This window comes from Ochlerotatus camptorhynchus, unplaced genomic scaffold (assembly GCF_037179485.1).
Source record: "Ochlerotatus camptorhynchus isolate MF236.1 unplaced genomic scaffold, CSIRO-AGI_Acam_v1.1 ptg000069l, whole genome shotgun sequence".
NCBI lineage: Eukaryota > Metazoa > Arthropoda > Insecta > Diptera > Culicidae > Ochlerotatus > Ochlerotatus camptorhynchus.
This window is the reverse complement of record NW_027040559.1, coordinates 477,018-499,049: the sequence shown is the minus strand read 5'-3', so window position 1 is coordinate 499,049 and position 22,032 is coordinate 477,018. Positions and strand designations below refer to the sequence as shown.

Below are 22,032 nucleotides of genomic sequence, written 5' to 3'. Positions count from 1 at the left end.
GTTGCCGGTAGTTTCAAGCGAAACCCTAACCTCTCTCTCCGAGATGCCGCAAATAAGCTGGGTGTATCGTCTACAACCGTGCATCGAGCCAAAAAACGAGCCGGACTATCGACTTACAAGAAGGTAGTGACTCCAAATCGCGATGATAAACAAAATACGACGGCCAAAGCGCGATCCCGGAGGCTGTACACGACGATGCTGACGAAGTTTGACTGCGTGGTAATGGACGACGAAACCTACGTCAAAGCCGACTACAAGCAGCTTCCGGGACAGGAGTTTTATACGGCAAAAGGAAGGGATGTTTTCAAGCACATGAAACTGTCAAAGTTCGCAAAGAAATATCTGGTTTGGCAAGCCATCTGTACCTGTGGCTTGAAAAGCAGCATTTTCATAGCTTCCGGGACTGTCAACCAAGTAATTTACGTGAAAGAGCGTTTGAATAAACGTCTGCTGCCTTTCCTGAAGAAACACGGTTGTTCCGTACTGTTTTGGCCGGATTTGGCATCTTGCCATTACGGTAAAAAGACCATGGAGTGGTACGCCGCCAACAACGTGCAGGTGGTTCCCAAGGACAAGAACCCTCCCAACACGCCAGAGCTCCGCCCAATTGAGAAATACTGGGCTATTGTCAAGCGGAACCTAAAGAAGACCAAAAAAACTGCTAAGGGCGAGCAGCAGTTCAAGGCAAACTGGCTTTCTGCGGCGAAGAAGGTGGACAAGGTGGCTGTACAAAATCTGATGGCAGGGGTCAAGCGTAAGGCCCGGCAATTCGGATTTGGAAAAGCGGAAGCCTAACTGAATATTTTTCCTGAATTTTATACTAATTGAACTTGAAAAAGAAATTTAATTTGATTTTTTAAATAAACGATTTCACCGATTTACACGCGTTTTCCCTTGACCAAATTTTGACCGTATCACCCTTTAGGACCATTTCGACAGTGAGCATGCATAAGGGCGTATAAGCGATGATCGATTCTCTTCAACGATTTTCTCTTTGCATTGCTACAGCTAAGCGAAACAATTTTGTAGAATTTGTTCAATGTAGAGTTGTAACAGGTTGTATTGGCTATCAAAAGCAACAGCAAACGCACCGACAAACGTTAAATCTAGCGAGTTATTAACAAAAGAGAAAATCGAGGAAGAGAATCGATCATCGTGTATACGCCCTTATGAATGCTCACTGTCGATTTGAAATATTCATTTAGGCTGTGAACCATTTGCCGAGTTAAATTTAACTCGTGGTTAAAAGTGACATTTCGAAAGTTATTTTCTATGTTCGAAAATCCCCGTGCTGTCGATCGACCGGTTTTCGAGCCACGGTTTTCAAAATTTAACTTCTTGTCTGTCAGAAATAACCATGCTCGGATAGCAGGGTTCATCGATAACTTTCCATCTGTCAAATTTTAACCAAAAGTTAAAAAATCCACCAAATGGTTCAGAGCCTTAATAGTAAGAGGCCAGTTGTCTCCTCTTCCTCTTAGCTTTGACTCCGCTTATAGACCTTTTTGACGTTTATTCGTTTGTCTCCTTCTACCACACAAGAAAGAGGTGATGGTTTGTTTTCCCACTAATCTGATTTCCTCTTGCTCGCACTCCTTCATTCTAAATGGTGCATTAGTGTGCGCCGATTAAGGGGTTACGCCTACCTGTAAACTTTCAAAAAATCGATTTTTTTTTAAATTGTCCTAATCGAAAGTATATAAAGTCAAGAATATTTCCTCAAAAGATCAAGTTGATCCGATGAAAATTGTGAAAGTTATGCGACGTACAAAAATATTCACTTATAGTGGACTAAACCCAACTTGAAACTTTAAACGCGATTATCTCGGAATCATATTTTCAAAACCGGTGCCAAAAATTTCTCGAAATGTATACATTCGATTCGTCCGATTCGTTTTGATTTCTGTTCAGTACTATTTTGTGCAGTCCACGATCGTTCGGATTTCGTCTATCATTTAATTTCGATTTTTTACAGCCGATCAAAGACAAATTTTAAGGATCAAAAATCGGCACTTCAACTTTGCAAGGCCGCCATTTTGTCAAAAAAATCAAGGACTAGTTTAACACACACTAGCTTAACGATTTGGCATGATTTGGCATTTGGGCACCAGGACCTCGTTTTTACAGCATCGACTGATAAATGTACCATTTAATGTGTGTTCAATAAACGGCAGAAAACCGATTTTCAATATGTTGCGTCGTTTTCGAGAAAAAAAATTCAAACTTTCGCTTTTTTTCGGTCTTACAGGTAGGCGTAACCCCTTAAACGTCAAAAAGCTCTATAGTGATTGCTGAAGTGTGATTGTGTCACTGATTTGTTTACACCAGGAAAATTTTCCCGCTATGATTTTTTTTTCTCCTGATGAATACATTTTGCGTAAACCAACCTCTTTTCCGTGAATATTTTCAAAACACATTCTGTCATGTACATAACCTCTAAAAGCATTTTTCCCCCTTCTCATCTACCCCCCAGGCAAAGAAACCAGTATCCCGACTGCATGGACAGACTCCCGATCGCAGCAAAGCCCAGTTCTCCCCTGCCAGTTACTCTCCAATGTAAGTTTACATCATACCCCCTTTCCCCCGAACTTCTCTTGATATTCCCACTTCCCTCCTCTGCAGCACCTCCAAGAAATCCCAGGACCAGGATGGACCGAACAACTCCGGCAACGTGGTCTACACGTTCGGCAGCGGGCAGCTGCTCAAGCAAATCAGCTGGTCATCGGCCCCAAGCCGACGCCCCCTCGCCATCGAGGTTCCTCTATTCAAAGGGAATAACCTAACGGACGGTGGTGCGCCGGCCTCCGGAACTAAATTCATGAGCGACGAATGCAAATATATGTACGATTCCAGCTACGACCGGGTGCTGATCCTGGGCGATCGAATCTACGAAGGTGGAAAGCAAATATGCCAAAGGCTGGCTGAACTACGCCTGCAGGAGAAGCTGACCCAGCAAAGTCAGCAGCCGGAATCGGCGGGAAGCGAAGAAGAGATCGCCAAAGATTACCGAGAAGCTTGTATGGTGGAAGAGGTAGCCATCCATCACGTGGACTATCCCAGTACCGATGTGATCAGCGTGATGGGTAGGATCGTGGTGCACCCAGAACGGAAGGACGATCGGTTGGCGATCGTAGATTTCGATGAGATGACCTTAAGGTACACACAGCTGGATTTCAGCAAGATGAAGTTCTGGTCGGTTTTCCCGGGGGAAACGGTCGTTCTGGAGGGAGTCAACCCACGGGGGAATGCGTTCGAAGTTCGAAAAATACACCACGAATGCAAGCTGGAACTTCCCCAAGCGCCAATGCAGCTCGGACGGGAGCTCAAGATGGTGATCGCCGCTGCTCCCTTTACCGATAAGGAAGACCTTCTGTACGAAAAGCTATCCGACCTTCTCACCTACTGCAGCAGCAACTGTCCGGACGTACTGATCCTGACGGGCCCGTTCGGAGATAGCAGCAATCACCTGTTCAGCACGATCGCCGAAACCTTCGAGGAATACTTTGAGAAGATCATCGTCAACATCATGAATTCGGTCTCTCCGAGCACCGAGGTTCTGATCGTCTCCAACCACGAAGACATCATATCGATGTTCGTCTATCCTTCCTTCCCGTACAAAATCAACCGATACTTCAAGAACCTGCGCTTTCTGCCCGATCCGTGTGTGGTGTCGATCAACGGTCTGCAAGTCGGAATCACAACGGCCGACGTCATCAAGGATCTCTCCGACGCCGAAGTGAGCGGCGCTCCGATGGGGGACAAAGTCAAGCGGGCCTTCAACTACCTGTTCCACCATAAAACGTTCTATCCGTTGAATCCGCCGTCAGAAAACGTCCCGCTGGATGTGCATCTGTTGAACGAGTTTGGCAATCTTCCGCGGGTGCCAAACATGATGATCTGCCCTGGGGATTTGAAGTGCTACATCAGGGTGAGTTGTGTAGTCTCTCGATGGTACGAATCAACTTGATATTTGACTTTTTAAATCTTTGATTTTAGGACGTCCACGGATGCGTTTGCATTAATCCAGGTCACCTGGCGGATCAAGTCAGCGGGGAAGGAACGTTCGCTCGAGTGGTGGTCCATCCACCGGAAACGGAAACGGCCGCACCGATGAACTATGTTGTTTGTCAGGTGGTCAAATCGTGAACCTGGTACCTTAGATATTAGTTGTTACACTCATAATATGTTTTAGCTTATGGTTATTTTTTTACAATAATGATCAGTATCGTATAAATGAACCGTACAATTTTAAGCCTTTAATTTTGAAAGAAAAAAATCCATGCCCCTATATCGAAAGCGTTGTGATTTAGGCACCGACAAACCTACAGCAGGGGCTGACTTACACGCTAACTTGAAAGTACTCATTAATGAGTAAAAAAAAAGACCCATTTTGAAGAAAAGTGGCTTAACTCATTAATGATTAAACAATTTTACCCATTAATGAGTATCTGTTACCCATTAATGATTAACAATTACTCATTAATGGGTAACAGATACTTATTAATGGGTAAAAAATTTACTCATTTAACATGAGTAAATGAGTTAAGCCACTTTTCTTCAAAATGGGTCTTTTTTAACCATTAATGGGTACTTTCAAGTTAGCGTGTATACCCGAAAATTGTAAATGGCCAATTTAAATGTGCAGTGATCCGAACTGTCAAATCCATATAGGATTTTTTGATCTAGATAAACACCTCTATTCCCGTTTTCGTTCGAATCGTTCGTTCGTACGAACGACTCGATTCGAACGAGTTCGAAAACGGCATTCTCGTTTTCGTACGAACCCGTTCGAACGAAAGCTTTTTCGAAAATAAACAGTGTTAGTGGTACCAGATGCACTTTGACATTTCCTAACAATTCTAAGCATAGACCGCGCATGAAATTGACATTATTCGGTCAAGTGGACTGTCAAACGATGTCAACAAAACAATAACATTGCTGAATTTTTTTAGTTGAAAATTTGAAAATCTTACTGATTTGAAAAGATAACTTCCTGATGTCTTCTGAGAAGTTGTTAAGCAGAAAGTTGGCCACCTTTTAGGACGATTCAGTTTCCGGTAGGATACAAGTCTGTTCCTGTGGATGATCCGAAATATCCGTAAAAGTGGTCAATTCATGAAACTGATCCTAGAACTCCGCGGTTTTTTCAAAACCACTCATAAACGTCTTATTAAAAATGAATTCGGAGTTGTGACTGGAATATGGACCCTGCGGACCACGAGATGGTTCACCGGAAGATCCGGAACATCAGAAAATTGGTCAATTCATGAAACTGATCCTAGAGCTCCGTGGATTTTTCAAACCACTTATAGACGTCTTATCAGAATGTATTCGGAGTTGTGACCTTAATTTGGACTCTGGGGACTACATGATGGTCCACCGGAAGATCCGGAACATCCGTAAAAGTGGTCAATTCATTAAACTGATCCTAGAGCTCTACGGATTTTTCGGAACCACTCATAAACGTCTTGTCAGAATGTATTCGGAGTTGTGTTCAGAAATAAGAATATGGAGACTACAGAATGGTCCACCGGAAGATCCGGAACATCCCTAAAAGTGCTCAATTCATGAAATTGATCCTTGAGCTCCACGATTTTTTAGAAAGCACTCATAGACATCTTATCACAATAAAAACGGAGTTTTGACCAGACAGTTTATACTGGGGACCACGAGATGGTCCATTAAAAGATCCGGAAGATCATTGCAAGTGTTTAATTCATGAAACTGATCCTAGAGCTCCACGGTTGTTTTTTTTGTCAAAACCACTCATAAATTAATATTAATAATAACTCAATAAGACGATGTTTTCAAATGGCTTACTGAATAAATTTTGATGTGATGAATTAAAAATATAAACTTTGAAGCTAGTCCCTCGTTAACTTGTTACTCCAATGAAACATCTCCAAGAAGTCAAAGGAAATAAGTCCATGAAATCCAAGGAATAATATTCAAAAATTCCGATAAAAGTGACTAAAAGTTATTAATTATTTAAATATCACCTAGAAATCATCCATGATAATAAATAAAAAAATGTGTCTATGAGCAGTTCTAAAAAAACCATAGAGTGCTTAGATCAGTTTTCTTGACCTATCCACTTTAATGGATGTTCCGGATATTCCGAAGGACCATCCAATGGACCCTGGGGTCCATTTTCCAGTCACAACTCCGAGTTCATTCTGATGAGTTGTCTATTATTTTCCAGAGGAGCGTTCATGGTCTGCAGGGTCTGTTTTCCGATCATAACTCCGAATTCGTAATTATAAGACGTCTACACACTTAAATATTTTCGCCGAGATTCCAACAGCCGAGTAATTCTGCAATTTATTTTACTGAGATTCAGTAAAACAATTGCCGAGACTCAGCTAACAAATAACATTTTGCTGAGCTGTCAGCTAACAAACAGATATTTTGCAGAGATATCAGCAAAAGAGAATGCCGAGGTAATCGGCTTTTGGAGATTTTACCGAGGTAGATTAAGTGTGTATGAGAGTATACGAAAAAAAAACGGAGTTCTTGGATCAGTTCCATGGATTGAGCCTTTTTACGGATGTTTCGGATCTTTCGGAGGACCATCCACTGTACAATGGTCCCAAAGCCGTATTTAGGAAGACAAAAATGTTTGCGCCCATACCGTCAGTTTTAGGTATATAGTGTCTTGGGGAAAGATTCTTCATATTGTTTGGCCGATCTTTTTATGTTAGTGAAATTAGGGTAGTCCACAAAATTGGAGATTTTAAAATACATACTTTTTTTAATTATTTGCGATAGACCAATGCAATTTTCTAAAAGTTGTAGAACAATCAATTCGAAGCAATTTTGCTCAAGACACCAAATTTTTATCTCTTAAAGTTCATGAGTTATGATTTTTTAAACAAGCAGGTTAGAATGGCCCATAAAAAAAAGATTTCTCCGAATATCTTTCCATTAGTTCATTTCTCGTAAAAACCTTGTTTTGGTTACATTAAGAACTTATGATGACGCATATTTTTGCTGAAGCAACTAGGCTGCTATCTTTTTTTATTATTAGAAAATTAATGGAGATTTTCTTCGAAAAAATGATTCTATTAAAATGACAATGTCTCTAAATGGAGCAAACCGATTTTCAAACTTTCGATTTCATTTAAAAGATCGTGTTTTTTCAGTATTTGTGGGAAAACTGTGAGAGCGTTTTTTGTTTAAAGTATTAAATTTAATAAAAAAAAAATCTATTTTTTATCAAAAACTAGCCATAAATTAACCATAAGGAAATTCAAATTAGTGGCTTCTGCAAAAATATGCGTCATAAAAAGTTCTAAAAGTATTTGGAATAATGTTTTTACGAGAGGTTAGGGTGGCCCCTAGAAAATCAGCTTTCTTTAAATATTGTTTATACGTTGATCACCAATAAAAATATTTAAAGAAAGATTTTCTAGGGGCCACTCCAACCTACTTGTTTAAAATAACCATAAGTCATGAACCATAAGAGATAAAAAGGTGATGCCATGAGCAAAGTTGGTTCAAATTGATTGTTCTACAACTTAAAAAAAAACTGCATTAGTCTATCTCAAGTAATAAAAAAGGTTGAATTTTCAACTCACCAATTTTAAGCACCACCCTAATTTCAAATCGGCTAAAAAATACGAATAAGCTTTCCCGAAGACACCATATACCTAAAAGTTATGGTTTTGGTGCTAATATTTTTGTCTTCATAAATACGGCTTTTATCACAAACGAAGTGACAGACGGAGCGGCTCGAAAACTTTGGTGACTAACCTGCTATTGCAATTTTTCAGTGTACCACATGGCAACACCACTCCTACTGGATTGAACTAGCATTTTCACCAAATGTACTAGAATGTTTTGGTTCTATCTCTTTCACTCTACTCAAAACTGAAATGCATAAAAAAATGACAAAATGATACGCACTCTTTGCACACTGTCAAAGAATCATTGTACACAAAATCAACTTTGTTCAAATCAAAACAAAAAAACTAACCCATCTGGTGGATGATGGCACAAGCTTCCAAGAAAATTCTATTACAGTGAACCACATTATTTAAATGGATTTCTTCGCCAGTTAGTCGTCTGTCACTTCGTTTGTGTTTTATGGATGTTCAGGATCTTCCTGGTGAACCATCTCGTGGTCCCAAAGGTCCATTTTCCGTCTAAGCGTTCATATTCCGGTCACAACTCCAAATTCATTCTGATAAAACGTTTATGAGTGAGTTCGCAAACTCATGGAGCTCTAGGATCAGTCTCATGAATTGACAACTTTTGCGGGTGTTCCGGATCTTTCGGTGGATCATCCTGTAGTCCCCAGAGTCCAAATTATAGTCAAAACTCCGAATTAATTGTAATAAGACGTTTATGAAAGGTTTAAACAAAAACATGGAGCTCTAGGATCAGCTGCATGAGTTGACCACTTTTACGGATGTTCCGGATCTTCTTTTGAACCATCCTGTGGTCCCCACAATCAATATTCAGGTAACAACTCTGAATTCATTCTGATAAGACGTGTATGAGTGTTTTCGGAAAGTTCACGGAGTTCTAGGATCAGTTTCATAACTTTACCACTTTTACGGATGTTTCGGATCTTCCCGTGGACCATCTTGTAGTCCCCAGAGTCCATATTCCAGTCAAAACTCCGAATTAATTGTGATAAGACATCTATGAGCGGTTTCGAAAAAAAAACACGAAGCAGTTTCATGAATTAACCACTTTTCAGGATGTTCCGGATCTTCCGGTGAACCATTCCATGGTCCCCAGAGTACATTTCCCGAACACAACTCCGAATTTATTGTGATAAGACGTCTATGAGTGGTTTCAAAAAATCCGTGGAGCTCTAGGATCAGTGTCATGAATTGACCACTTTTACGGATGTTCCGGATATTATAATGGATCATTCCGTAGTCCCCAGGGTCAATTTTTTGTTCATGACTCCGAACTCATTCTGATAAGACGTCTATGAGTGGTTTCAACAAATCCGCGGAGCTCTAGGATCATTTTCATGAATTGACCACTTTTACGGATGTTCCGGATCTTCCGATGAACCATCCCGTGGTCCCCAGGGCCCATATTCCAGTCACAACTTCGAATTGATTCTGATAAGACGTTTATGAGTGGTTAAAAAAAACCACGGAGCTCTAGGATCAGTTTCATGAATTGACCACTTTTATGGATATTCCGGATCTTCTGGTGAACAATCCCGTGGTCCCCAGAGTCCATATTCCAGTCACAACTCCGAATTAATTCTGATAAGACGTCTATGAGTGGTTTCAAAAAATCCGCGGAGCTCTAGGATCAGTTTCGTGAATTGACCACATTTACGGATGTTCCGGATCTTCCGGTGAACTATCCCGTGGTCCCCAGGGCCCATATTCCGGTCACAACTCCAAATTCATTCTAATAAGACGTTTATGAGTGGTTTCGAAAAATCCGCGGAGCTCTAGGATCAGTTTCATGAATTGGCCACTTTTACGGATATTCCGGATCTTCCACAGGATCAGTCCACCGGAAACTGAATCGTCCCAAAAATTGGCAAACTTTCTGCTTAACAACTTCTCAAAAGACATCAGGAAGTTATCTCTTCAAATTACCGTACAATCAGTGTTTGGTCCCAATTAGCTCTAATCCCATATGCTACGTGTATTCGTTAATGCCGGATCGACCGTACTATAGGAATCCAGTGGATTCAGTACTATAGCAATCCGGCAAGAACGAATCCGCACTATAGGAATCTTGACTGTATATGGCTATGGCAATGTTTTGGAGTCAAAATTAAATACATAAATATTTGTTATGTAAGCTGTTACAGAAATGCCTTTGTCCAAAATTTTCTAGTTGTTTCGATCCTTTTTTTAATCTAAAATCTATATTTTTATTGCATGATTTTTCAATCAATTTCCATATGAGATCTTTAACTTCACGTAATTTTAAGTAAAATTATTACTATCGAACACCAAAAATTTGGTTGTAGATCTTTTTGTACACTCAGGCCATCCTATATAAAAAATACCATACACGAACGATAACCCAAATGATTGAACTATTTCACAAATAGTTTGAATGATACCCGAACACGTTGGAGGCGAACCAGTCTCAGGCTGAAAGCCTCATTAATAAAGATAAATCAATCAATCAACCCCGAACACGTCGTTAAGCAAATTAACCATAACATTTTTATTAGGGATTACAAAAAAAATTCAAAGTTTTTATCCCTTGGCTGTCTCGATTCTCGATTCGCGAGTTTGGAGTGACGTTTGGAAAGCGGACAAAAAAACGCATTCGTACGAAAATGGGAATAGCAACATCGTTCGAACGAACGATGTTCGAAAGTTAGAATTGCTTCGAACGAAAACGGGAATGGGAAATTGCTTTCGTTTCGAACGAATCCGGTTCGTACGAAAACGGGAATAGAGGTGAAAAATAATTTGTCCATAATAGATCAGACACGGAGTCAGATGTCAGTAGTGTGCTTTGGTCAGAAATTTTATACGCCTTTTTAATAGAAACAAAGCGCCCGCTTCAACATCTGGTGGTAAATAAGAGAACATCAAAATGAGTGTTGTGAGCAGAAATTTTTGCCGTAAGGCTGGGTTTAGATAGGGCAAGTCAATTGAACAAGTCAGTTGAATTCAACCAGGTCCCTGGCAAGGTGACGGATAACCTTAGTTTCACGTACTCACTTACAAATAGTAGATGTCGCCACACAACATAAACAAAGGGATTGTCCTTTACCGCCGCAATGACATTTCTCTATGGGAATCCGACTTTTTGTTTCTCCATGTGTGGATGTCAAACAACTGGCAAGAATGCTATGTGATAAGAGCGAATTTATTATGTTCGTGGTGAAATGAAATAATCCAAACAAATTGAAACCGATTGATGGAGGTTCATTTTCTTAAATAATCAAATGACAATAAAAATACTTTGCTGTCTTCTATTTTATTTTGCTCCTGAATATAATCAGCTAGAGGCTAGAGGAATATGCCAAAACTTTGGAAGCATGAAGAATTCTATCCGCAAAAAACTTACAAAATTAATTATATTTCGCGGTGAGTAGTTGCACAGAACATTTTGTAGATCCATTTAAAATTGAAGAAATACATACAAAATACACAAAATATGTTCATAATGAGCTTCTAAACCGAATAAATTGAAGTGATAATCTTTTGTTACGCCCATCCGTATCATAAACGTTATTGCTCACCAAACTTGAAGCCTCAAGAAACAGTTGAGCCCATAAATTTGTAAGTTCTATTATTTAGTTACACAGCTATGGGCATACTGACAATTAAAACACAAATACCACGAAGAACCCTGAAAAATGTAGTGATCATATAAGTGAAGTGATTGTTAATCAGAATTTTCTAGAATATCAGCTAAAATTGAGCTCACAGATCCGTTGTAGCAAGATATATAAAATTCAGTAAAATTGAATAATAAATCAAATCAGGCATAACATTTGATAACGGCACAAAAGCATTTGTAAACAAACTTTCTAAGGCCCTTTACACGCGAACCAAAGTAGGCCCACGCAAACCAATACCACTTTCGGAAAGGTGATAGTTGCCGCTATCCGATCATGTTGTTGGTTTGCGTGGGCGTACTTTGGTTCGCGTGTAAAGGGCCTTAGAAAGTTTGTTTACAAATGCTTTTGTGCCGTTATCAAATGTTATGCCTGAAATATTTAGCTGATGAAGAATGAATTTTAAACTTTAATTTCGTTTACTGTACATCATTTCCGCATTCGCCCTTTTCAGATAACACTTATGAAATTTGTGAGTTTGACAGAAGCACCAGCACCAAATTGTCGGGGTACACTGGAAATATACTGGAGCTGTCAAGTTGCCGCCGTGTTGAATTCAACTGACTTGAACGCGAATTGAACGTGTAAACCATACCATTCAACTGACTTGATCAACTCACTTGAATTGAAAAAAGTTGAACCAGGCTCAACTTTTCAAGCCAATTGAATTAAACTGAGTTGATCAATTGACTTGCCTAGTCTAAACCCAGCTTAAGACATACGAAGCGGAACATTTTTTTCACTATTCCTGATAAATTGATTCATCTGAGATGCTCCGAAACCTGATCTACAGTTGAAAATTTAAATTCTTCATTAGTTTTTGCGTTCAGGAATATTTTTGTTGGAATAACTGTAAAATTAGAATTTTGCTTTAGGGGTTATGATCTTCCGGATTTCTTGTGTGTGACTAGTTTAGATGCAAATCAGTTCAGATCTGTGGAAAATTGTTAAATAAGACAATTACCGATGGAAATTGGCAAAATTTTCAACGACGAATTCTTGTAAAATCTTCATTCTGATGTAAACAAACGGTTTGGTTGAAGTTTCCTCACCGACAAACCGACATGAATGACCATAGCAAAAACAATACAATTTCTGACCAAAGCACGCCACTGACATCTGGCTCCGTGTTCGCGGGAAATATTAAGCTAAACCATGAACCCATATGCAAAAGTTATGAATTGGTCCGTGTCTGATCTATTCTGGACACATTATTTTATCTAGATCATAAAATCCTATGGTTTTGACAGTTCGGATCACTGCACATTTAAATCGGCCGTTTACGATTTTCGGGCATAAGTCTGAATTAAGTGTCATGTCGGTTTGTCGGTGGTTTCCTCTCGAACTTGCCTGGCGCACTCTACGTAAAGCACCGACAAACCAACATGACACTTAATTCTGACTTGTCCGAAAATCATAAACGTTCGATTTAAATGTGCGGTGATCCGAACTGTCAAAACGATACGATTTTTTGATATAGATAAAAATAATTTGTTCAGAATAGAATCAGACACGAACCAAGTCGTAACTTTTGCATGCGGGTTCATAGCTTAGCTAAATATTTCCCGGGAACACGGAGCCAGATGTCAGTAGTGTGCTTTGATCAGATTTTTGTTTGTTTTTGCTATGGCCATTCATGTCGGTTTGTCGGTGGTTAAAGTCGGTCGATTCGAATGTGCAGCGATCCCATCTGTCAAAACCATAGAAATGTTTTATCTAGATAAAAATAATTTGTCCGAAATAGATTAGACACGAACCAACTCATAAATTGTGTACGCGTGTTCGTGGCTAGGATAAATATTTTCCGTGAACACGAACACGGCGGCAGATGTCAGTTTTGTGCTTTTAGCAGAAATTTCTTTGTAATTTGTATGATCATTCCATGTCGGTTTGTCGGTGGGCGTTGGCCAGATTTGGATTTTTCAGATATGGTCCTAAATAGGACCTAGATTATTTAATACTCTAGTAACCTCAAGTCCGTGCTCTGTCACAATGTTTCATTGTGATTAATCAACACTCAAAGGGGTAAAATATCAAATTTGCGGTGAATTTGAAAGAAAGGGAACTTGGAGTGTAGAGCGCACTGCCCACTGGACTATTCTGAAGCCTGGCCAAGTGAGTGGGGTATGGGTTTATTTGATTGAACGTCATTTCCAATGTATATACTTACCTTACCAATCAGGCTAAGGCCTTGTTGTCCTCTGCTGTTCGAAGAAGTCGTCTCCACTCTACTCGGTCCATGGCCACAGTTCGCCAGCCTCGTAGTCTGCGAAGGGTCCGCAGGTCACCTTCTACTTGGTCGATCCACCTTGCCCGCTGCGCGCCTCTTCTTCTTGTTCCTGTTGGGTCGCTTTCTAGAACCATTTTCACTGGGTCGTCGTGCGGCATTCTTACGACGTGCCCAGCCCACCGTAGTCGCCCAATTTTTGCAATGTGGACGATGGATGGTTCTCCCAGTAGCTGGTGCAATTCGTGGTTCATTCGCCTCCTCCACGTTCCGTCATCCATCTGCACTCCACCGTAGATGGTACGCAACACCTTCCGTTCGAAAACACCAAGGGCGCGTTGGTCCTCCACGAGCATAGTCCAGGTCTCGTGGCCGTAAAGGACCACCGGTCTAATCAGCGTCTTGTAGACAGTCAACTTCGTGCGGCGGCGAATTTTATTCGACCGGAGCGTCCTCCGGAGTCCAAAGTAGGCACGATTCCCTGCCATAATGCGTCTTTGAATTTCTCTGCTGGTATCATTTTCGGCGGTCACCAGTGGGCCCAAATACACGAACTCAACGACCACCTCGATTTCGTCACCGTCAATCTGAACTCGGGGTGGGAGGCTAACATTGTCTTCCCTAGAACCTCTTGCTTTCATATATTTTGTCTTTGATGCGTTGATGGCAAGTCCAATCCGTCTAGCTTCAGCCTTCAGTCTGATGTACGTTTCCGCCATCATCTCAAAGTTCCGTGCCATAATGTCAATGTCATCGGCGAAACCAAGGAGCTGGATGGACTTCCTGAATATCGTGCCACTCGTGTCTACCCCAGCTCTTCTGATCACACCTTCTAACGCGATGTTGAACAGCAGACACGAAAGTCCATCACCCTGCCGTAACCCCCTTCGAGATTCAAAGGGACTCGAGAGTGTCCCCGATACTCGAACAACGCACGTCACTCGATCCATCGTCGCCTTGACCAATCGCGTCAGTTTATCCGGAAATCCGTACTCGTACATTCAAACCATTGGCATTTGGTATAAGACAGAGATAGGATGCGGTGGGCCTGCTTAGGGGATGCGTAACCCATATTATGGTTTCCATTTATTAAATAGTTCAGATAGGCTGGAAATGACAGGTTATAGTGAGAAAATGTACCATATGGGGCCCGTTCACTGATCAAAATCAGATTCACATCGTCAGACCCTGCCCAAGAATAAGGGGATTGACGATGTCTTGTCATGTTTTATTTTGAATTTGCGTTTTGCATTTAATACTCTAGTAAATCTCGCGTCCGTGCTCATTCACAACAGTGTGATGTGTCAATACTCACTGGGTTATATGTCTTAGACCAGTTCCAGATTAGTTTGTTATTAATATCTTCTGCATCGCAGTTCGCGATAGATTACTAAATATGGGTTCTCTTTTCCGACCATATGAGAGCGAATAGAGGCAAATAAATAGGGAAGACAACACCATGACCCAAATAAGTAACCAAAGCATGCGGCTCACACTTAACTTGTTCTATTTCTTTCTTCTTCCTATAATGTACTAATATTAACTGCCTGAGGACAAATGGGAACACGACCAGAAGATCAATAGGAGAAAAGTAGCGAGAAAATTCGAACAAGAAAAGAAGAATTAAACTTGCACCGGCAAGAGGAAGCAGACAGAAAGGATCATGCCGGTTGGAGACAGCCAATGCATACTGGACGAAGCTTGTATCTAGGAAAAGTCGTATGTGCAGGAAACCGTAAGTAGGATAAGAATCGTAAAAGGTGTGTGCTTGCTTGATAAGATCCTAACTTTACTTTAAATACACGGTAGGAATCGAATATCCATTTATGATTAAGGTTTTGCCCATTTTTCAGTGGGAGTGGCAATACTCATTGATGAGTGATTTATCGTACCCATTTATTAGTAACTGTTAGCAGCTAATGATTAATTGATTTACCTATTTTAGAATTACCTATACTTCACATCAGAACCTTATTTCCTTCAATTACTACTCCGTCGCAGCACACCTTATATGGATCGCTAACCTTTATTTAGTTTCAGCATTTTCGACATTATAATCAAAAGGTGAATTTTAAAAGTATAATTACCATGCATATAGATAAGTTAATGTACCAGAACCTGGACGGACACGAGCCTACCTAGGGGAGGACCCGGATACGACCACCCATGTGTGTCTAGAGTATCGCACGAGCTGACGAGTGCAACGGGAAGGACAGTAGGTGTATAGACTAGGGGGTTGGTCCCTAGATAAGCCTTCTTAGCGGAAGGCACAGCCTATGCACTGAACAATTACAACAATGGGTGACCTCACCAGATTTTTATTTGAAAAAGTAAGTTTTCCCATAGAAAATCCTATGTAAAATTAAAACCGCTGGCGCTAAAATATAGTTCCACCGACCGACCTGAAATTTTACACTGCCATTCTAGGACCCATAAGGCGCCCGGAAATCATACTGGAACGAGAATTAATTTTTTTCATATATCCGTGTCCTAGCCTACTGGGTACTGGACTTCCGTTAGTACAGGAGGCGAACGATGATTACGAAGGCGACCGGGCTGGTTGTTGATTGTGGCCTTCCGACGGATATTAATGAACTCCACTCGCTTGGGACATCCGCGATTGGAGGCTTGGTGGTTTCCACCGCAGTTGACACACGTTGGCTCGATGTCATCGACTTGCTCACAGGACGCAGTTGAGTGAGTTCCAGCACACTTGCCGCAGTTTGCCTTCATGTGGCAGTTTTTGGTGCCATGGCCATATGAGAGGCAGTTCATACACTGCGTTACATCACGATGTTGGGGTTTGTAATGCTCCCAACTGATGATGACCTGAAACAGGTCCCGGATTTTGGATCTCAGAGCCGCAAGACTGGTAGATCCCTTCGTGAAATGCACCAGGAACAACTGATCACGGAAGCTGGTGTTTTGGTTGGGACGCCGGTTCATCTGGAACACGGCCTCAGGTTGGAGCCCAAGCCGCTCCAGCTCGGACTTCACCGCAGTCGCCTTGAACGACGGTAATCCACGCATCCTTCAGTGGCTTGCTCGATGGCAGATCATGCGTGAAGAAGTCCACGTTGTTGTCCTTCAGGAAACATCGTATTTGTTTGTACTCCTCCAGGCTGGAGCACATGATTTTGGTACCGATGCTGCAAAGCTTGAAGCGAGGCAGCAGCTTGTATTTTGCCAGTTCGGCACCCAGCTTGGCAACATCCTTCACCGGCGTGAAAAGCGGGGGAATCCGCTCTCGTCTTGCAATGGGAACGGCGTCACCATAGCCATTTTCTTCCGGGAGTACTGCATACTGGTTGGCATGCAGTACTCGTTTTCCGGCGTCATCCTGCGACGCGCTGGGCTTGATTAGCAACTTCTTTGAAGGGCCCGCTGCTGGCTCATTGGCACGATTACGCACCATTTGTTTCGTGTTTGCAAGTTCAATTAAACTTGCCAGAACGCGAGAAGGTGGCGACACTTCCACGGCGCAACGCGACAGCACAAAACGAAACAAAATCGAATCGAGAACTCGAGCGAAAATACGTACTGAACAGCTCGACCGTCGAGCAAAGAATGTGACAATGTGAATGCTTGACTTAAATGATCTTTATTTCTTGTATTGTGTGGTTTACATGTATAACTTATCAAGTGACACAGATGCGTCTTTTCAGCTTTAGTTCCTTTTCAATTTAAATTATTATTAATTACAGTTCCTAGTCCTATCAGGCTTGTTTTAAGAATGACCACCTTGGTGGGATTGGTTTGTTTAAAATTTGAAAAAAGGAGACTACTTATAACTACTATTTACAACTACAACTAACCTACAACTACTATATACACCTAATCTACTATATACAAATTGCTTATCAAAGCATGTTCTGATAAAATACATTTTTGTGTAAATTTAGTGCTAATTTCGTTAATTTTGGAATCTATTTTGGCAATGCCTGCCTCTTCGTGTAAATTTGTTATTCTAGTGTCGAAAGGACGATCAAGAACCATCCTCAGCACTCTATTCTGAGCGACCTGAATTTTGTTCCTGTGAGTCTGTGCACATGATTCCCACACCGGAGCTGCGTAGAGGATCGCAGGTGCAATGATTTGTTTGTAGACGGCCAGTTTGTTCACCCTTGAGAGGCGGGATCTGCGGCAAATCAGCGGATACAGACACCTAACCAAGGTAGAACACTTGACTACAGTTTTCTCTACATGCGAACGGAAGAGAAGTTTTTCATCGAACAACATCCCGAGATAGGTTACTTCGGCAGACCACTCAACCCTTGTGCCATCCATGATTACAGTACAAGATGGAGCCGGTTTCAGTTTCGGCGATTGCCGATGGAGGAACATGATCGCTTGTGTTTTGGAGGCATTGATTTTGATTTTCCACGTGGTGGCATAATCAGCAAAGGCGTTAAGGCATCGTTGAAGTTTGTTCGTTATTTCGCGAGGCATCCTTCCTTTGACGGCTATTGCGGTATCATCTGCGAACAGGAAAAACACGCAACCACCGTCTCCAAGGGGAGGAATGTCGGAAGTATAAATGCTGTAAAGCAAGGGGCCCAGCAGACTGCCTTGCGGGACTCCTGCTGGGATGGAAAACGTGTCGGAAAGACAACCATTCAACGATACCTTAAACGACCTTTGCTGGAGGTAGTTACGGGTGATTTTAACCAGATGTAATGGAAAGTTGAAGTTACAAAGCTTGTATACAAGCCCATTATGCCAGACATTATCAAACGCTTTCTCAACGTCTAACAAGGCCATGGCTGTGGACTTGGATACAGCTTTGTTACTTCGGATGTTATTCATCACCCGCACTAGCTGGTGATTGGTGGAGTGCCCCTTTCTGAACCCAAACTGTTCCGGAAGGAGAATGTTATTTTCCTCGACAAACTTGAGCAAACGATTGAGAATGAGTTTCTCGAACAATTTGCTCAGCGCTGAAAGGAGGCTGATTGGTCTGTAATTTGAAGACAATGTTGGATCCTTACCGGGTTTGCGGATTGGTATGATTTTTGCTACTTTCCAGATGCTTGGAAAGTAGTGCAGTTCCAAACATCTGTTGAAGATAGCGGTTAGAAGAGACTGCACTTTCATGCTGAGTCTCTTCAAGATCAAGTTAAATATACCGTCAAACCCGGGAGCCTTCATGTTCTTGGTGCATTTCAGCGCTGAGCAAATCTGTTGTACTGTAATCATATCCGCCGGAGGCACGACACAAGGGGAGACGTCTAGGTTTTGAACGCATTGTGCAACCTGATCATCGAGCGGACTTTGGATAGTCGAGCCAAGCAAATGTGATGAAGCGACATGCTTGCCGATCGCATTTGCTTTCTCCTGTGGGGTAATTAAAAGCCGATCGTCATCATTTTCGACTCTGAGAGGTGGAACGGGCCATTTCACGTTTTTTGCCCAGATCTCCAGTCCTCTGAAACTGGCGTCTACGAACATTTCTCAACCGAATCAATAATTGGGTGTGGGAATCAATAGCAACAAACTTACCCCTCACAGGAACTTGTCGAACACACGCCTCGTCTGCCACGGATATGGCCTGTTGGAGTCCTTCCAACGCCCGGTCGATGTCATCTACAGTGTCTAGCAGTGGATTTTCATCGATATTGCTGTCCACCATTCGTCCGTACTGCACCCAGTTGACATGGTGGTAGTCTTTACGCAGGCAGCTTCTAGCAGGAACCACATTGACACCGACTTCAGTCACCACCGGTTGGTGGTCGGAGCTGAGATCGTTGTGCGCCTCCGGCTTAGATAGTACGATGTTTGACAGGAAAAAGTCCAGGGTGGACGGATTTCCCGCCGGAGAGATAAAAGTTGGTTCGTCCGGAAACTGCACAGTGTACAGTCCATGTTGTGCGTGGTCGAACAATAGATATCCATTCCGGTTCCGCTGGTAGTTCCGCCAAGCTTCATGGCGGGCATTCAGGTCGCCCCCAACGATGAATCGGGAGCTAGTACGGGTGATGGCGGTCAGGTCGTTCTTGAATTGAGTTTCTAGTCCATTGTTGGCGGTGCACTGGCGTGGGCAGTAAACAGCGATAAACCAGACGTTTCCAGTTGGTGATTCCACCTCCACACTAACGGCCTCGATGATAGAAGTGCGGACGTGGGCAGAGTGCAGAACTTGATTCCCTTTCTGACGATGACCGCTACACCACCCCCCTGGAGCTGGTGCGATCAAGCCGGATAATGTTGTGGTCAGGCAACCAGAAGCTGTCGCCGGACTTTAGATGGGTCTCGGTTAGAAGGCCCACGTCGATGCTGTGCTTGCGGAGGAAGTCGGCAAGCTCAATCTGTTTTGCTTTTACAGAGCAAGCGTTCCAGGTAGCAATGGTTAGCGGTTTAGACACCATACTGGACTTACCGAGCACTTGGATCTGTTCGGGTTTATTGCGGCACTTACGAAGAGCACCGGACATGTTGACGAAAATTTCCATCAGTTCATCCGCTGAGAACATATCGGGGTTATTGTTTTGCGCTGGTGGTTGTCTCCAGAATCCAGGGGGGGATGGAGAGCTTTGGCCAGCTGAATCACCAGAAGTTGCTCGAGCGGAATGCACCCGCGAATTCGCTTGCCTTTGCTGAGGAGCACGAAGAGGCGGGAAATCCTCCGTCCGAAATGCCGGGACTTTGTCCTTCTTGCGTCCTGGTTGGTTGTTAGTTGCCGCCTGTTTTCGGATGCGTTTGAAGTCCTCGTGTTTGGAGCACTGTCTGTCGGAACCTTGGTGAGCACCACCACAGTTGGCGCATTTTAATTCCACGGCTCAATCCGCAGGGCAGTCGAAAGTGGCGTGGTCTTGAGCGCAATTGCCACAGCGTGGCTTAATGTTGCAGTTGTGGGTGCCGTGTCCAAAGTTCAGACACCGTTGGCACTGAGTCACATCACGCTGGCCGCCACGGTATGGCTCCCAGCGGACGATGATAGAATTGATGGAACGGATGGCCTTCAGCGCGTTGAGCGTCACCGTTCCCTTCTGGAGGTGTACCAGGAAAAGGCTATCCGGATACGCCTTCACATTTTCGTCCTTCCTTGTCATCCGATAGACGGCACTTGGGGCCAGCTTGTACCGGTCTCTGATTTCTGCTTCGATAAGCTTCGGGTCGAAGTTTGGTAGGCCCCTAATGACGACCTTGAATGGCTTCTCACCGGGAATGTCGTGGGTGAAGAATTCCACCTTCGAAGTCCTCAGGTGGGCGACGACCAAGTCATACTCCGCTTTGGTACGGAGCACCACCTTGGTGCCGACTCTGCCCAACTTGTATTCGGCTTTAACGCCCAGCGTCGCTAGATCTGCGATGAGCTCATTAAGATGGGCATTTTTCACTACCAATGGAGGTAGCTTCACTTTTGCCGCACTCGGGCCGGCAGAATTTTTGTTGCCGATGGCGTCGCCGAAATCACCGATGTCGCTGGCGTTCGTCGCAGTGACATCGGACTGGCCTCGATTCTTCTTCCTCTTCTTGCTGCGTTTTTCCAACACAGCTGGCTCGATATTCCCATCCATGGGGAGAACAGCAAACCTGTTCGAGGTAGGCACACCGAAGCTTCCTTCACCGGGGTTCTGGACCTTCACCGGGCTTCGCGACCGATGCTTCCCCATTTCGGGGCACACACACACGCACGACAAACCGCGAAAGAGAGCGCGAACACTATCGCCACGTACTTTTCAAACAACTCGAGAGAGCGAGCTAACACCGAACTGAACTGCTTGACGATCAAGCAGAGAAATGAGCCTGTCTAAGCCAATAGCGTAGTTAACCTGTTATATAGACAACCAGCTCTGCCGGTACCATATTTTCTCGCTTCCCATTGGCTAAATATAGTCGTGATGAAGCAGCTTTGTCGATATTGGGAAATTCTGCGTGATAACATCCAGGGCCTGCCATCCGTCGTCTGGCTTGACGTGGTGGTTTCAAGCGTATCTCCGGGCTGATCTACGAGGAAACCCGAGGTGTGCTGAAGGTGTTCCGATAAATTATGATCCTTGATGCCGTCACCTGTACTCCCTGTACTGAACACGCCAAGCGCAAAACCGTCACGGCCATGGATGTCGTCTACGCTCTGAAGCGACAGGGACGCACTCTGTATGGTTTCGGAGGATAAAACTTATCACCAACGTCACGGCCCTGAAAAGTTCGAGGGGGGTGACTCTATCTACGATGCAGAAAAGATTGTGTTTTGCTGTGGTTAGCTGCACGCACGCTGAGTAGATAGAAGGATGATTTATGTCGATTTTGAAGATTTCCTGCAAAAAGATGAAGCACGATGCAAGTAGATGCGAGAAATGAAAGATGATTTTTCGAAGATTGATTCGCTAGTGTGAGATTTTTTGAGCATCTAGAACTGAGATTTAGATGTGTCGCCCCCCTCGAAAAAGTTAGAAGTCATTTCAGAAAAGAGTTAGAATAGAATTTGTATGGAGTATCCCCTGCTTCCAAGTTTGGTTACAGGATTACAACTCTGGAGAGCAGCGGCGCCGGTGGTGCAATTACCTCTCAACTCAGG

General features: G+C 43.0%; 1 protein-coding gene across 1 annotated transcript in view; it reads left to right on the top strand.

Moving 5' to 3' along the window:
* The window catches only part of DNApol-alpha73 (DNA polymerase alpha subunit B), a 108,940-nt gene extending 104,749 nt beyond the window's left edge, over positions 1-4,191 (top strand). Inside the window, exons 3-5 of the mRNA XM_065216860.1 lie at positions 2,474-2,556; positions 2,623-3,928; positions 3,997-4,191. Of these exons, the coding sequence (XP_065072932.1) occupies positions 2,474-2,556; positions 2,623-3,928; positions 3,997-4,146 (1,539 nt within the window). The 3' untranslated portion in view covers positions 4,147-4,191. The remainder of the gene's footprint in view (positions 1-2,473; positions 2,557-2,622; positions 3,929-3,996) is intronic.
* The last annotated feature ends 17,841 nt before the right edge of the window (positions 4,192-22,032 follow it).